At 39.3% G+C, this 18,284-nt stretch overlaps 1 protein-coding gene across 5 annotated transcripts in view; it reads right to left on the reverse strand.

The window, feature by feature from the left end:
• Positions 1-12,132: 12,132 nt before the first annotated feature.
• Positions 12,133-18,284, reverse strand: part of tspan4a (tetraspanin 4a) — a 154,297-nt gene continuing 148,145 nt past the window's right edge. For 3 of the 5 annotated variants that reach the window (XM_068312579.1, XM_068312572.1, XM_068312586.1), the window contains exons 7-8: positions 15,278-15,361; positions 12,136-12,636 (exon numbers count right to left, since the gene is read on the reverse strand). In XM_068312579.1, coding sequence (XP_068168680.1) covers positions 12,568-12,636; positions 15,278-15,361 — 153 coding nt within the window. In that variant the 3' untranslated portion in view covers positions 12,136-12,567. Of the gene's footprint in view, positions 12,637-15,277; positions 15,362-18,284 lie in introns of all 5 variants that reach the window. The other 2 variants (XM_068312555.1, XM_068312564.1) reach the window with 2 other exon arrangements.

Below are 18,284 nucleotides of genomic sequence, written 5' to 3' on the forward strand. Positions count from 1 at the left end.
GTGCTGTAGATACTGAGTTTCTGAACCATTAGCTGCTGTCACATGAATATATTGTGAATTATATTGTTGAAAGCTTTTCCACATCTGTTTTCCAAACTATTATTTGTGTATAATATGTTTAATAGAGTTTTAGTTGTGGGTGTATGTTGTCATTTATTGTAACAATTTCTTTTATGGTTCATAACGCAGCTGTTGTAAAGCCTTTTGAGACAAACAACAATCAGGGGCAGTACGCATAACCCTGACTTATACCTTAATAAGGACACTAATATCTGGCATGAAAACAAAGGTCTGACATCCAAAAATCAATATGTGAAATGCCGCCAATATGTTGTTTATTGTAAAGGAGGTTGAGGAAATCGTTTCCATCTATCTTGACATTTTCATTCTACAATACATTTCAGGATGGTGGATTTACTGTGCTATCCATAAAAGAGAAAATAATAATTTGTCAGATGAAATTTTCCAAAACAACATTCAAACATAATCTTCCTTCCCAACATCAGAAGAGCATTCACCCACAACACGGTTGCCAGTCCACCACCTGCAGCTCTCGCACACTGTTATTGGCTGAGGCTTTAAATACTGATGAGATTTTTATGTTTTTGACAGCATATCACTGGTCTCATGGACTTGTTGCAACATGTGCCCTGCTTCTCTTGGCTTGATGGCAGAACTAATGGGCAAGATGACATGCATGACATGACATAAGGCATATGACACAGGGCTCATGCTTTAATGTAATTATTAAAGATAATTTTAGCATTTTGGCAACAGAATCACTTGATCTTGTGACCAACCCAGTCCCTCACATGCAATGAATGAACACAGTTTCCAATTATCACACATTCGTGTGAATTCAGTAAAAATAACCAGTTTGATCCACTGGGTGCAATGATTGAAAAAATCCTGGAGAGCTTTATCAGTAGAGAAGCCCTCAAGGCATCCATCTTCTGCAAGTGTCTTTCATTTGCAGGGTTTGTGGTGGAGACTGGAGCCTATCACAGCTGACAATGGGTGGTTAGCGCCAGATACATTTATTAATGCCAGCTGGGAGCCAATAGGATGTCAGCTAGTTCAGCCTCTGAAAGTCTCTAAAGAAGAAGACTCCAAGATTCACAACCTGATTCGCAACCTTATGTCAATGGAAGCCTCATACATATTGTTGTGAAAATGAAGGAAGAGCATCTTTTATTGGATATAATAGTATATACAGTTGTCTTAATACATCCATCAGTTGTTATTTGTTGCACCTATAGGTTAAAGTTGTCAGCAGAGAAAGTGTCTAAGAGACGCAGCACTTGTAAATAACAAAACACGAGAACTTATCCGGAAACAAGATGTTCAAACAAAGGAATATATGGTGAATTGATAGATCTGATGAATGCTATTATTCAGTTTGGAGTTCATTCAGATTTCTTCCACTGTTCTTTTTTTCCCCATGACATTTAATTTTTTTAAATATTGTCCTATTGTTATCTGTTTTTTTTTTAATAAACTTTGGTCACACCACCATGTTTCAGAGCATCCTTCAAAGTGCCTTTGAATCTGAAGAGTGGGCAACCAACCTTTGTAGAGCCCTCTACTGCGTAGAAGTGCTTTGACTAGTCGTTCATCTGACAGTCGGTATTTGAAATGTGAGGCATCCAACGCAGTATGATTCCGATGAGAATTGTTTCAATGTCATCAGCCTGAACAGGATCCAAAATGTGCTCAGTTTCTAATCCCATTTGTTCTTGAGAAGAACAAATGGGGCGGCAGTGGCTCAGCGGTAGAGCAATTGTCTTGAAGACAGGATTGTCCAGCCACCGGGGGTTCAAATTTGGCTCCCGCCAGAACATCCAACCGAGTGTGAGTCGACAGTGGGAGTTCTCGGCTCACCTCTTAGCCACTGCCGATGCGCCATCTCCCCTACAAGATGCTCATTGAGGTGTGGCCCTCATGCGCGACCCATCACTCTGCCTCCCTTGTACTCTATATGTCCTCTGTTGACTAATTGCATGCCTACAGGCCCCTAATGTGTGCTGCGTACAGGGGCCTGTAACCTGTAACCCCGTGTGTGAGATTAACACATATATATGTACATATACAATATGTACATGTGAGTGTAAAAAGAATTTCCCCAAGAGGGATAAATAAAGTATAGATTATTATTATTATTATTATTATTATTATTATTATTATTATTATTATTATTATTATTATTATTATTATTATTATTATTATTATTATTATTATCATTATTATTATTGTTATTATTATTATTAATAAGAGATTGAAATATTGTTATTGTTTGTTGTAATGGTCTATACTGTCCACTTCTGTCCAGGTATTGCTCCTATATATTTTAGAGGGTGTTTTTTCACTTTGAAAAAGTTTTTGTTCTTTTTTTTGTTTTGTTCTTCTCTGACTTTTGTCCATCTATGTAGAAATCTGTTTGCTCATCAAGTTATGAATTTACATTTTGTTGTCTGGATTTGAAAACAGCGATGTAATTTGGGAGAAAGTTCATAACCATTTCATCTTCCAGTCAGAAGCAACATTTCGTATCTGATCATCAGGAGAGCATTTAAGGCTTCTGGGTAGGCACTGAAAACAGGTGTTGTTGAATGACCATTTTTACAAATCCGGTAATGCTTCCTCCAATAGTTTACTCATTTTTATTTATTTATTTATTTATTTTATTACTAGGCAATAAAATGTGTGAGCAATGCTTACACCATTTGAGTGGTTTTACTAAAATATGCTAATCAAGAGCTTGCATTTCTAACACTACTGTTTTTTCTTTGAAACAGCCAACCCTTTACATATGTTACATATTCTGCTATTTTTTCACTGAAAATAGCAGAATTTTTCTTTGTACAGGCAAGAGAAATGCAAATTTCTTGTCCACCCTGTCTGATCTGTGAAATTTTCTTAGCTGACTATTGGGTGAGATTTTAAGCATCACCACAGGTTTGATTGCTTTGGGACTTTCACTCTCTCAGGTCCGGAGTGTCTGAAGACAGAAGCAAAGAGGGAAAAATTCTTACAAATGTCAAATGAGTTACGCAGAAGTGGACCTCAAACTGCAAGCTGAATGCAGTTCTTAAAGCATTTGTCCTTTGGGACCACTTAATCAAAGTATGGCTTGAGTGCGCATATAGCCGGGATTATACTTGACAACCCAAGGTAGGAAGAAAAAGAAATTAAAGAGTGACAGAAGGACCAGAGGAGACTTCAAAGAGTGCAGATGAAGCTTTGTCATGGGAACCCGACTGACGCCGGGGAAAGTGCCTCAGGCCAGGCTCAGGGATCCTGCTACTCATTCATTTAAATTCATCTGACGGAACTGTTCTACTGTAGGTGGTGGTATTCTCATGTGGCATATAAACCAATCAGCCATAATATTATAACCACTGACAGGTGACATGAAAGACATGGAATACCTTATTACAATGGCTTATGTCAGGGGTGGAATATATAAAGTAGCAAGTGAACATTGTGTCCTCAGAGCTGATGTGAAGGTGGCAGGAAAAATGGTCAAAAATATCAATTTGAGTGACTTTCGAGGAAGGACAGCTGTTAAACTGATGACAGGGTCAGGAGTGCCCAAGCTCAGCAATGCCCGGGGCTGGACCGTGCTGTCCAATCCCACAGAAGAACATCATTCATTCATTCATTCATTTGTTTGTTTGTTTCTAATCCGATATACACATTGCAGGTGTCGCTCGAACCTACCCCAGCAAACTACAGGTAAGGTGTGGGGTACACCCCAGAAAAAGTACCAGCTCATCACAGGGTCACACGGAAGAGAGACAACCACTCACACTCACGTACAACTTACAGTCAATAATTGACCTAAATTCTATGTTTTTGGTGGTAGGACAAAGCCAGAGAACCTGGAGAGAACCCATGCACACATGGGAAGAACATAGAGACACTACACACAAATGTCCCAGGTGGACTCAAACCCAGGACCTTCTTGCTGAGAGGCACTATGGGAAGAAGGCAATGTTCTGCTGGGAAATCTTCCCCCCATCTTTCATGTCTAGGTCTCAGGACTGTCCCATGTCTTGGACTCTTCCCCGGTATTGATTCTGACTGCCTCAGATTACCCGACCTGTCTCCATCCTGGATTTTGCTTCAGCCTGCTGTCCCCATCTACGAGCTTTTCCCTACCTGGATTCTGTCTGCCTCTCTGAGGTTGTGTTTTGCTGGCTCCTATGCGTGTGAAAATAAAGGTCATTACAGACTTGGGTACCTGGGAGACCTGCTTTTTGGTGTTACAATTACAGACCAAGTACCCCCCCTTTACTGAGGCAACATTCCCTAATGGTAGTTGCTAGGTAGATGATTTTATCCCATCCTACTGCAAACATTGGTCAGTGATGGTTTAAGGAACACAAGAGGAAGTTCAGAGAGTTGACTTAACCTCTAAATTTTCCCAGACTGCAATACTGCCAACCATCTGTGGAATGTGCTGGACAAACACATTAGAGCAGGGGTATTCAATTAAAAGTCACGGAGGTCCAGTTATAAAAATGTCCTCTTAGTAAAAGGTCCGAACCCAAGTCCAGTTTTTGTCCTATAGCCGGCCCCTATGTCCACATCATCATTTATTATCAATGTTCAATGCAAAATATGTTTAAGTGAGTGGACAGCTAGCTCTTTTACCTCACCATAAATAAAAGTAGACCCAGGCAAATAAATTTCAAGCCTTTATGTTAGATTGAAGATCACACAAACCTCAGAATGCAATTTCCTCCGGGATTAATAAAGTATCTATCTATCTATCTATCTAGAATTAACAATAAAGTGCAAAAAGAGCTGAATAATCCTTTTTCTCGTAAATTAACGACGTCCCGGCCCAAAGAACTGAAGGCCTACACTTCAAGTAAAAAACATTAACATCTTCAGAAAGCATAAATAAAAGCTGGCTCTTTCAGGGGAAAAATGCAAACAGAACTTTCTTCATGAGAGAAAGGGTCATCTGGCCTGCCAGTAATTTACTTGTGCATAAGGTTACTTGTGCATAAGGTGTGCACAGAGCACGCCTTGACTGTTTTGGAAAGCTCCCACTGTTTGGCACAATCCCCCTCTCTTTTCCCACCATGACAAGGTGGTGGAAAAGTCTCTGCATCGGCAAAAGTCTCTGTCATCTGTGGTGAAAGTGACCACCTGGTTGAGATATATGTCCCTCTTTGTCAGCATCTTATTGATGCATACATGTCCTCTTCTCTTGTGTGTGTTAGTGGTGTTACACCCAGCAAAGAGCTCCTTGTCTTTCTGAAGGAACCTGACAAACACAAAAGCTGGACATTACCAGTAACATCTGTAGACTCATCAATGGCCACAGATACAGTATGCATGGTGCTCTCTGAATAGCTGCATCAAGCTGTTGATATTTCTGATTTTCTGATTGCTGTTGACTTCGGGATTTGTTTGATTTTTCCACACATTTCATATTTCTCTTTTCCCTCAGATGACGTCTCAACAACAGCTTTTAAGCACTTCTTCACAACTGTCCAATTACTAAAAGATTTTTTTTTGTTGCCCCAAACTCCACCATGCCTTTAGTGAACATTCATTTGCATTTTTCTCGGTCATTTTGCCCTCAGCTCGGACTTCAGGAGATAACTTTGCTCAAAAGCTCTGTGCTTTGTTTCGTAGTGGCGCTTCACGTTACTAATTAATTAATTAATTAATAAATGCTACGTGTTCAGACCACATTGAGGTAAAATGTTTTGAACTGCATGACGGAGGAATAAATATAAATTTCGTCCACTCATTGTTAACCAGCGGTTTTCCTCATTAACCTCCCTTCGTTTGGAGCTATGCTGTCTTCACCGTCTCCCTTCCTCTGTGCTCCTGTAGCAGTAAACTCACAGCGGTAGCGGCAGTGAGCTGTCTCACTTCCAGGTGCGCTGACAGAGCAGGTAAACAAACGATCTGATTGGCTGAACTGAGTGGATCTATTACTGTATTAACTGGAGGAGCAGTGCCCCATCCATCAGTAAAAATGCGCCAAGAAAATCTACTCTCGTGAATTTATCATGGTGGTGTCACAGGTCTGGACAGTACAGTCCGGATCCGGACCACAGTCCGCCATTTGGTGACCCCTGCATTAAAGCAACAAACAACCTTACAAATGAAAGGACTTAGAGGATCCACTGCTAATGTGTCAATGCCAGATACGACAGTACAGCTACAGTAATCCCTCGCTAGTTCGCGCTTCAAGATGCACGGCTTCAGTACATCACAGATTTTTAGTAGGAAGTGCGCTGTATTCCGAGACTCACTGAACGCATCGCTCTTCTGTAAAGCAGTCTGTAAGAGTGTGAGAAAAGGTAATACAGATAGAAGGTAGTTTAATATCAGTGTGGAGTGGGTTCATAAACGTTTAAATTACTGTAAATAATAAAATTGTTTGTCACTATATAGTGGTGTTTTTCACGGGTGGTCTTGGGACGTATTTACCGCGAGTAACGAGGGATTACACTCTAAGAAATGATTCAAGGACCTAGTAAATGTGACAGTAATATAAAGGTATGCATGTTTAATAAAAATTCTGAATATCATCAGGATGAGTATTTGATTTGACTATATCAAAATTAATAAGTAAAACTCCAACAGGAATATTTGTGTGAAATAGACACATGTAAAAAAAAATAAAAAATTATTTGACTCACAGATTACATGGTTTAAATATTTGTAAAAATAAGTGTATGTTTCACCAACATTTTTGAGAATATATTAACAAATAACAGTTAGTTTCAGTAAGTGCAATTATTAAACAAGTCAACTCAATTTTATTGGAGATGTTACTAACAACTTAAAAACATCAAGTCAACAGAAGGGAACCATTTTGGGATTTTGGGGCGCTGGTCACTCACTCTGGAGTCGGGTCACCATGCAGGTGGATGTTCGTCTCGTCTCGTTCGTCTCGACTGGTTTTTGAATTTTTGGGGTAAGTCTTTAATGACTATTGGTATGTGAAGTTTACTTTCACCATGGTGAAAGCCCAATTCATTCAAATGATAATGTACTCAAATAGTTACATATACGGACTTAATTAGTTCGGGTGGTTAAGCTAACCACAGGATGTGCTAGTTTGTTAATGCGACTGATACTGACCTATTTTGGCCGTTTTTTGGTACTTTTGATATTTGTCTCTTTATACCACATTAAAAATTATTTAACATACCCATGCTTGGTATGTGTATCTTCAGCACAACTTCAGCTATATGAAGAGATAGTTTTTATTTCCCTATAACTTATTACATTGACATATCAGGGCAAAATAGACACACAGTCAAATTTGAAAATGGAACAAATTATATTTTATTGCACATAAAAACCAAAAACATACTCATCAATTTGATTTTGAACTCAAAACAAGTTTACAGTAACATACAGTAACACACATACATACAAACATACAGTAAGTCTATACAGTTTGTGTCACTTGTGCCTCTCTTCAAAGGAATTTTTCAAATTAAGACTATGCGTACGATTTGCAAATAAAATTGCATAAATCGTGTCCATTTGCGTCACATAGACGTTTGCGTCACATGACAAAATACACCAATCACGGTACATGTTTACATCACGTGAATACATGTGTCACCACTTGTACGATGGTGACTACATGGACAGAAACACGACGCCTGCCATCTTATTTATTTATTTAGCGAATGCAAAGTCCTTCAGCCATGCAGCTGCCTCCGGGTCGGCTGAGTGGAGGGTGGCTGGTCCTCCTCTCAGAACAAGCTTCAATGATGTGTTCCATTGTCTGCTCCACTCCACAAGCGCACAGTGGGCTAGGGCAGTTGCCCCATTTGTGGCGGCTGGCCAAGTACGGGCGATGTCCAGTCCTAAATCTGTTGAGGGTTGACCACTGTCTTCGTGGAAGCTCTGTGCCAGGGACCGGATGGGTGGGGTCTGACACCAGATGTTTGTTGCGGACCTCCTTGGAATCCCATTCCTTTTTCCAAGCTGACTGGATGGTAAAGTCAGCTGGTGGGGGGTTCTTCCAGATGGGGCGTCTGGATGGGAGTCGAGCAGTGGGTGGGTTAAGGATGTCTTGATGGATAGGTAGATGGGGGGAGACTTTGACCTTCTGGAGCATCCTTTGGGATGATGCTGTTCGCTGGATGTGTGGCGAAGCAATGTTGGATAAGACGGGGAGCCAGAGAAGTGGTGTTGAGCGAATTGTCCCGGTTATGATTCTCATGGTTGAGTTGAGCTGGGTGTCCACGTGGTGTGTGTGAGATGACCTGCACCAAACAGGAGCACAGTATTCTGCTGCAGAATAAGCAAGGGTCAAAGCTGAGGTGCATAGTATGGAAGTAGAAGCGCCCCATTTTACACCGGCAAGCTTGTACAGCAGGTTGTTTCTGGGCTTTATCTTAGCCGCCGTCCCTGCTATGTGTTGCTTGAAGGAAAGGGGCCTGTCTAGGGTCACTCCAAGGTAGATGGGATAGGGGGCGTGCTTAAGTTCGAGCCCACTCATGGAGATCTTCAGTCCTCTGGCTGCTGTTGCATTATGCAAATGGAATCAACTGGAGACAGTTTTTGCAGGGCTTGGTTTTAGCCGCCAAGTTTTGCAGTACTGGTCTAGTTTGCCGAGGTCTTCTGTGAGCATGTGTTCCAGCTGTTCCAGATCTGGTGTTTGGAATGCCAGGCAGATCTCATCTGCATAGAAGAATTTGTGGGATTTGGTGCGGGGGAGGTCGTTTGTGTAGAGGTTGAATGATGCTGGAGCGAGAACTGAGCCTGCCGTCTGATTAGAGGTAAGATTGGGCCTACAAAATCCAGCCCGACCCGACCCAAGCCCACGGGTATTAAAGCCCGACCGTAATTATTGACATTTTAAACCCGACCCGGCCCAAAATCGGGCTTCGACTCGGCCTCGGGCTTAAGATCTTACCTCTACGTCTGATTGTAAGGAGCCATTTGAACCGCTTGTCTTACATCAAATGTAATTGATTGTATCTCCGGTTTTCTGGGGTCAATCAGCTCCAAATAAAAACCGGAAGACAGTTACACATCTACAGTATATGTTGCATAAACCTGCGCACAGCAATCCACGTGACAGACTTTATTTGTTAAGAATGTTTTAAAAACATCTTGTGATTTGATCACGCAGGCATAATCATAGGGCTGTAAGGGTTGAAGAAGAGAGAGAGAGCGACCGTCAGTGAATTAATGTCCAACACTTTTGCCCATAGAAGACAGGATGTCATCAGTCTTCAACTGAGCATCAAAGAGATCAAAGAAAGGTGGCCCGTCTTGTTCGACGTGTCACAGGTGAGAAAAAAAATCTGTTTAACGCACATGCACCTTGGCCAGCTTATTAAAATCTATGACTTCATTGGCTTTTCAAAACCGATGAAGTCACTTGGATAAGACCCAAAATGTCTTCAAAGACATTGTCTGTTTAAATTTTCAGTCTTCCTTTTGAAAAAAAAAGGCTGAATGATATGATCAATTGCAATGATTTACCAACTGCTTCACTAAATTTTATTTCATTTTGGCAGTTTAGTCATATCTGTGATAATATTTAAAATGAAAGGATAAACAATCTGTACTGAGAGTGACTACTGTATCTTGTCAGCTGTTTAATTCAATGTTTTACTTAACAGAGTGAAATTCCCATTGAGAAGACTAGAGAAGTTGTCATCAGATGTCTCGTTGATCACCTTGGAGATGTGGGGGCCCTGATTAAGGAGTTTGAGGTGAGTGCAACAAAAAAAATGGCTTTCACCGTTCCCTGTACAGTAATTTGTAAATTTGAAGGTGTTTCTATTTGGCAAACCCAATACACAAATATTATTCATTCATTGTCAACCGCTTTAATTGACTGTGGCGGGTCGCGGAGGGCTGGAGCCTATCCCAGCTGAGGGCGTGAGGCGGGGGAAACTCCGGGTGTGACGCCAGTGCACTGTGGACACAAATATTATCTAAATCTAAAATAATTCCATATTAGCATGCCATTTAATTCAAATCTATTTTATTTATATGGTACCACTTAACAACTGTTGTAATCTCAAGGCAGGGAGAGAGGAAGGGAGAGAGATCCACACACGTGCTCAGCGGAAGACAATAAATGCGATGTCCAATGCACAGAGTGTGATGACCCATTTATTTTCATTTTAGCACAGGTAAGACACATTTCAGTCCACATATCTTCCCAGATAAGTTTTCATTTAAGTAGTGTTGGTTGAAAACTGCTACACTGACGTGTCACCTGTGGCTTACCTGTATTCTTTTTGAAATCAGAATACAAACTATTTACTTTATTATTTAATGTAATTTAAATGTTTATGAACCCTCCCATTACTGATATTAAGCCATCTTCTATCTGTCTTACCTTTTCCCACACTCTGATAGACTGTTCACAGCACCTTTAAGTGCTTATTTAATACACGGAAGCATGTTGCGTTCCGTGAGTCTCGGTACACAGCGCACTTCGGATGCTGTCAGCCAATAGAATGAGTGTACGGTATCACATGACTGCCTACTAAAAGTACGCGATGAGGTGAAGTTGGGCATTTTGAAGCGCAAATGCGCGAGGGATTACTGTATATGCTACTTAGATCATAATATTTGTATAGCTGATTTATGTAGTTTGGTAATTTATTCTGGTGACAGTCTGCTTGCTCTAACCACTCTGTAGACATTTACAATGTCTACAGACATTTACAATGTCTACAGACTTCTGACGATTCAGCAATCAATGTGGAAGAAGAGGTGGCAGCAGATATGATTGAAAATGGACAAGATAGGGAGGTTGGTATTGTCATTGAAGGTTCCATCATACTCAACCACGTTGGAGATTTCACCAGAGCCTGCTGCTACTTGCTTGGGCTAACTTATGCCTTGCACCTTAAATACCCCAAAATTCTAAAGTACAAAAGATGCTTCTTGAAGTGGATCCTAGAAACCTGTCAACAAAGGTGCAAAGACTGAAAAACAATGTGATGATATTGTTGTCTGTTGGCTAGATGAGCACAGATAAGACTCATCCCCAACTGATGGTTTTTTTTTTACACATTTACATTTTGCATTAATGTCTTTTATTTTCTTAATGATTCATGTGAGGCATGAGGCTTCAAATTTTAATTTAGAGTTCAAGTTTTCACCAGAAGCGACTTAAATGCTGTGCTTCTAAAGGAGAAAGTAGTAGATTTGTATATTCAGTTTGAAGTACTTGCAATTGTGAGAAATGTATGTTTTAAAAACCACAAGATTTGTATTGTCACATCTAAACATGAAGCCACATATGCTGGAGATTATCTTTGCCTTCATGTTCCAAACTGTTATAGGCCTAGCTACTAGTCATCAATATGTTTAGTGTGAATACTACATCTTGCAATAATAACACCTTTTTTTTCATAGCCGTTTGGCAAGACGCATTTTATTTCAGAAGCATTTGATCCTGACCTGAATTCCCTGACCTGTAACAGCTTCGAATGTGCTGCTGTAGGTTATGGAAAAAATGTTTAAAAATAAAGCTTTCATGTGTTGTGAGCCCCTGGTCATATTGGTTTATAGTACACAATATTTTCCATTGAAAATTAAGATAAAAAATCAGTTGGTACAACACATTTTTTTAGTATGCCATTAGCAAATTTGCAATTATTTGCTACAAATGTTTTCAATTATATTTACTCAGTTTGGTGCTTTCTACTCAGGTTTTCCATATGGTTAAAAAACTATTTCAGTTACTCAATTTATGTGGTGATTGAATCAAATCAATTCCTTCAGACGTACTTGAAAATATCACTTAGATTTACTCGTTACTCACGTTTTGTTTTAACAGATTTGAGAGCTTTCATATCTACTCAATATTTGTATGTGTAAAAATGTTTCACTGATTGAATTGAGTAACATGCAGTATTATTTTTTTGAGTGTACTACAGCAGTCTATTGACGCTCATGCCTTGATGGGCCAGAGCTGTCAAAATATGGTTACAGAGTAAATCACTTCAGAATAAAGGTCAAATGTTCCATTGTGAATGGAGTTGTTTTTCATTAAACTGCGTGAGATCTTCGTGGTTAGCTGATGAGAAACTACTGTACTTGAATCCTTCTACATGCTAGTTCACAAATAGACCCTTCATCACTTCTGACAAAAGAATTACAATAATCACATTCACCGTTTAGTTTAACCAAAACATTTAATACACATTATCGCAGAAGACATGCACTTGCAGCACCTCACAATGTGCACTTTCCTAATTGTAGCTTTCATTTTGAAAACACACACAAACCATAAAATAATTTAAAACGAAAGGTTACACTTTCATTTGTAAATGTTCATAATACTGTATCATAAAATGCATCACAGAAATTAGCTTTTGACACAGAGCAAACAATAATAACCAACCCAGATAATTCACTGACACTGTGCTTGTTGATAGTTAGCAGAAAAACTGTGAACTGGTGACACTTGAGAAGAAATGTCAGAGAGGGCAAGCATCGGAAAGAGAGTCTGTCAGAGGAGGAGGAGGAGGAAGGTTCTGAAAACAACCCTCTCTGATGAGAAACAATCCATACGCTGAAGAGCATAGAGGTCGATTTCTAGGCGTAGAAGGTCTCTACTTTCACCGACTGACAGAACATTGTCATGGAGAACACCAGGCCCAGGATCTGCACAAACACAAGAAACAGATCTACCGTTTTGTAACAATTACATTACACTGTGGTTTTTAATACACAGTAGAATATGTTTGAATGGTACTTTGCACAGAACTGACACCTGCACCCACCGACTGTATATAAGGCACAGTTGTGTGTCATCAATCTGGATTTTTTCATGCAGAGAACAACAGGTTCTGCTGTGTTTATACAACAGTATGTCTCCACATCTACTACACATTTCATAATTAGCATTATTTACAGATGCTTACACCCTTGCTCCACCTCCCCATGCTTTTGGCTGTATGCCTCCATATCCTGGTAACAGTACTTGTAATATTTAATACTACTGACAGCAATCAGCTTTCTGTCTTGATATATGCACCTGTCCTCAGAAGGACATACAAACTGTCCATTACTTCACTTATTGAAATTAAGTGGGACAGACCTCAGAGGGCTGCCAGTTTAAACAAAGAGGGAAGCATCATTTTCAGGTCAAACCAAAGGCTATGGAGAAGGGAAGGTCTCAATTATCTTTAAACTGACATCTGAGCTGCTAAGTGGAGATCGTAAACACAACAAAGACGCACACATATGCAGTAGACGATCCATGCATGCCTGTAAATGTAGGAACTATAACAGATGTGATATAATCTCAATCAAGTATACATATATACATTTATGTATATACAGTATATATCCCCATATATATACATGTATATGGGGGATACATACTATATATATATATATATATACACACACACACACACACACACACACAGACCCCATATTTAAACAATATATGCTTCCTTAACAAACAGAGCTGTTGCCCAAAAATTTCTTCAGCCATTCCACAGTGGTTTGGAAGATCCAGTCAAGCTTTAGTCACCTCATTTACTTTAAATGTCAATATAGCTGAATGCACTGCAGAGCTGTTATCATTAACTTGGTATTATGCTGAATTTATATGAGCTCATAAAATAAGGATTACATCGCTGCAGCCCAGCAGCACCAGCAGTGGCTTGGGACAGACCAGTGAATCTATAAAATGATTATTTCATCTAATTTTTATTTAATTTTACCTTTACTTTAACATGCTATTTCTTCTAATGTATCAAACTGTTAATGCTCTAATTCCAGCTCCTTTCAACATGCAGAGTAGTTGTGAGAATGGATGGTAACATTTTTATTCCATACATTTAAGGACACTGTCTTGTACATACTTCAGTGATTCAGCTGTTGATTGTGGAAAAATTAACTGAAATGTTTCCTCGAGGATTTAAAACACTTAAATCCAAAATTTCATTTTATAAAAAATTGCATTTAAAAAGGGGGCTTGTCAATAAAGCACCCTGGGTTGTGAGTGCTTTCATTTCACTTCCCCTGGCTCATGATTCAATTCAATATTTTGCATAAGAATATTCTTTATTGATCTTTGCTATACATTAGACGTACCTACCACAGGAGGTACGTATGTCTCCCATTTATCTGAATTTGATGAGATAAACATGCATTGTTTAACATGCATTGTTTATCTCATTATATGCAGTATGCAAACATTAAAATGAATGAGGATGAGACATCCTGCAGCCAAACTGACTGAGCCAGGCAAGATTGTGTTGCTACTGTAAGCAAAATAAACTTATATTTTACAGCAGGGGCTGATGGGGGTGGCAGTGGCTAAGTGGTAGATCAGGTCGTACAATTAACACTCAAGCTTTATTAATGAAGAAGTCCTCACACCTGTGATGCATGTTAAATATTCAAGGATTTTAATACACAAACTGATATGTTAAATGGGTTATGATCAAATGTGAATGTTAACACCATTTGAATTATTTTAATCACCTCAGGCAGCAGGTTTCTTAATTTTCCTGAAAATATATATATAAATATATATAAATATAAAAAATATATAAATAAATATATAAATATATATACATATACATATACATATATATGTATATATATGTGTGTATATATATATATATTAGAATTTTCCACAACCTTCTTGTTACCTGACAACCTGTTTATATCACTTTCTGTTCTCGGCCAGTCTGTGTGAACTATGCTAACATGAACCACCATTAACAGCCGGTCATAAGGAATCATGTGCTTCTGCAGCAGCTAAATCCATCAATGTATATATGCATCCAGCCTTGCTGGAGTAAAATCCTACTTAATGTCTTTGTAGTTTATCATGCACTGAAACGGCTGGAAATAATCACAGATATCACAGAAATAAACCTGTCAATGATTCCGTTTCTGGCTTTCATATTATTACAGGAGCCTTCTCCCAAAAGGGAATGAGAATCTGAAAGTGACTGAATATGAGTCTGCCGCATGACAGAAGTCTGGGATGATCCTGCTCCTCTCGGATTGTGGAGTCATTTGACATAACCCTTGGCTGGAAAGGAGGTACGAGACTTTCCTATGAAGTCAGACCCTACTATGTATTCTTCAGTGGTCTCACAAGAGACTTACATGGGCTCCTGCTGTACAGAGCCTCTGTAATGTAAAGGAAGCTATGAGTATGTGAAGTAGGTTTATTTATCACAAAGTGAGAGCCTTCGTATGAAGCTGTAGGCATCAAGGACTGAAGTAATGACTGATTAAAATAAAAACCATTTCACTACTTGAAAGCGGGAAATACCTGGGTAAGTGCTGTGCATAGAGCAAAGATCCAAAGAGCCACCAGGTTCTCATTAAGCCAGTCCTTTACTCGTTCGTAACACGGCTGTGGAAACAGAGTGAGAGAAAATGAGCAAACATTTGCTAACTAATGCAAACTCCATAAATCAAATCCATACAGATGATGTAGTGTTTAATGGGGGTCTTCTTCCATATTAAGAAGCACTGAATGAAAGGTTGCTGGTGGCAATGACTTTGTCTCCTTGCCTTCCTTTTCTGACCTATTATTTCTGGGGAAAATTTCCTGAATAGAATCACATCCAATCTGTTCTCTTATCCCACGGCTGGAAACAGCAACAATGTGAGTACACAAGGGCACACTGAAGCCATTGTTTTGACACAAGAATGGGTAGAATTATTCATGTCTGATACTGCTTGGATGCTGAAAAAAAATTGATATCCACTTCACAGATTCCTCTTACATTTAGCCAGATATCTCCCCCACCAAGAAGACATTTTAAAATCTTTTTCAACCATTGAAAAATGTCCTCGAGCTATATGAACTCCAACACACACAAAGTAGAAGGCAGACCGGTGCAGTGGTTAAAAAGGGCTTGTATTTAGAAAGAGGAAATACTGTATCTACATCTGGCAAAATGGTATTGGAGGATTTTCTGGCAGGGATAGGAGGGGATTCCCCCAAGGTGCCCCCATGTTCGAAAAAAGAAATATGTTCCCGTTGCTTGCAAGAGGTGAAATATTTAACAGTATTGTCGTATTACAAAGGTGAAGCAGCTCCAACACAGTAGTCATTTAAAATATTATGACAGCTGTAGCTCTCCTCCATACTAGTAATATTCTTTCATCCCTGCCCAACAGACAATCTGTTTTATATATGTATATATACAGTATATATACAGTATATATATATATATATACACACACACACACACACACACACACACACACACACACACACACACATACATATATATATATATATATAATACGTTTGCTGAGGTCTGTGTGCTGATGTAAAGTTGTTAAAGTCCAGAATATTGGTGTTATTTTATTCTTTTTGTATTACAAAGTGTTATAAAAATCAATTACTAATCATAAGTATACTATTATTAATACTATTATTAGTAATTGCAGGTTTTCAAATTGTGAGTGCATATGTGTCATCAAGCCTCATTGGTAGTGTTCCCTTTTGTATTTGTTTGCTACTAATTAGAAAGTGGAGATGTTTGTTTTATTTAGAGGAACAATTTTGACACAGTTTCAGCTCAGCCGCCAGTGATGACAAAATAAAAATAAAGGAAGAACCACAAGCTGACATAGAGAGTTGGGTTTTACTCTAACTTTATTCATTAGTAAACTTTTTACTTTGTAGTGATTTATGTGATTTGCTTTGGGAAATGACGCATCATATTCACGACTTTTTTGCAACATAAAGCTGTCGGTGAGCTTCAGGAACTTTATGACCACTTTTTGTCACTTGGAGCTCAATGAGCCTCACATCAAGGATAATTGAAAATTCTGAATTAAAACTGAGCAGCATTAGACAACTTTGGTACGTCATAGAATGCAGTTAGAATTTAAAGAACCTACACATGCAATGTTTTTTTTTTTAAATAAAAAAGGTTATAAGGCTATGACTGTTTCCCCTGGAGGACGTAAATAAGCATCATTTTGAAAAATCATTTAATGGTTTCTGCAAAATGTATTTTCAAGAGATGTAATGGAAAGACATTTTCAAAGGTCACAGCTGTCACTTCTGAAATTAAAAAAGCTGCAGCTTGACCACAGATTGACCTTTTCTTTGACAAACTGACTAAATTGAGTTGCAAGAAAGAGGTTTGATTTTAAAGATGAGACACTGCCTGAGTGTGTACAGGTTTCCTATCTATATGATGTCCATTGTCTTTGACAAATGTGCCTCCTGACTCCTGACATCATGATTTTAAATTGTAATGATGTAAATAGTGTTTAATTTCCTTTGAATAAAAATATTTAATCTCTGCTAAGGAGCTGGACCATCGTCATTTGCAGATCGAGTGTCTTGGTGGCATACCTTACATAATAAATATAAATCAGAATACCTGATTAAAGCATCTTCATTTGAATTTCAAAGTTTTCTAATCCAGGCTAATTGAATTTGAATAGAAAACACCTCAGATTAATGGAAGGGATGTGCTTGAACGGCTTTACATAATACTGTAATGCAGGGTCATAATGGCGACATATTGAGTTATAGGTTGTTATCTACTATTCTAGGAAACTAAAGTACCTGGGACTGCAGCTAGACAGCAGACTGGACTGGTCACTCAACTTGGACTGTACAAGAAGGGGCAGAGCAGGATGTACTTCCTGAAGAGGCTGGCCTCCTTCAACATCTGTCCTGAGCTCCTTCTCATGTTCTATCAGTCCGTAGTCTCCAGTGTGCTGTCATACGCCATTGTGTGTTGGGGTGGGGGGGCCAGGAAAAGAGATATGGACCGTCTGAACAGACTCATCCGCAGAGCGGGCTCAGTGGTCGGGCTGAGCCTGGACTCTGTGGAGACGCTTCTGGAGAGCAGGACCATGTCCAAAGTTAAGGCCATCATGAACAACACCAGCCCCCCCCCCCCCCCCTGCACACCACCTTCTCCCAGCAGAGGAGCACCTTCAGCGACAGACTGCTGTCACACAGTGCCTCCACAGAGAGGCTGAGGTCCTCCTTCGTGCCCCGTGCCATCAGGGGGTACAATGACTCTCTCAGGAGGAGCGGGGGGGAGGTGGCGAGGTCAGCATGCGGTTGAATGCTATCTTCACTTTCACTTTTTATTCTATTTTATACTGTTTATATTGTAGTTCATTACATGTCCTGTTAGTGCTCTATGTGTCTGTTAGTGTAGTGTATGTCTTTTATCCTGTGGTGTCAGTGTTTCTTTTTCTCCTGGTGTTTATCCAGTATTTATTCATTATTATGTACGCCTGAGCAGTGGATATGTGCAATTTCCTCTGGGATTAATAACGTATCTATCTAT

Source organism: Antennarius striatus, chromosome 1 (assembly GCF_040054535.1).
Source record: "Antennarius striatus isolate MH-2024 chromosome 1, ASM4005453v1, whole genome shotgun sequence".
Classification (NCBI taxonomy): Eukaryota; Metazoa; Chordata; class Actinopteri; order Lophiiformes; family Antennariidae; genus Antennarius; species Antennarius striatus.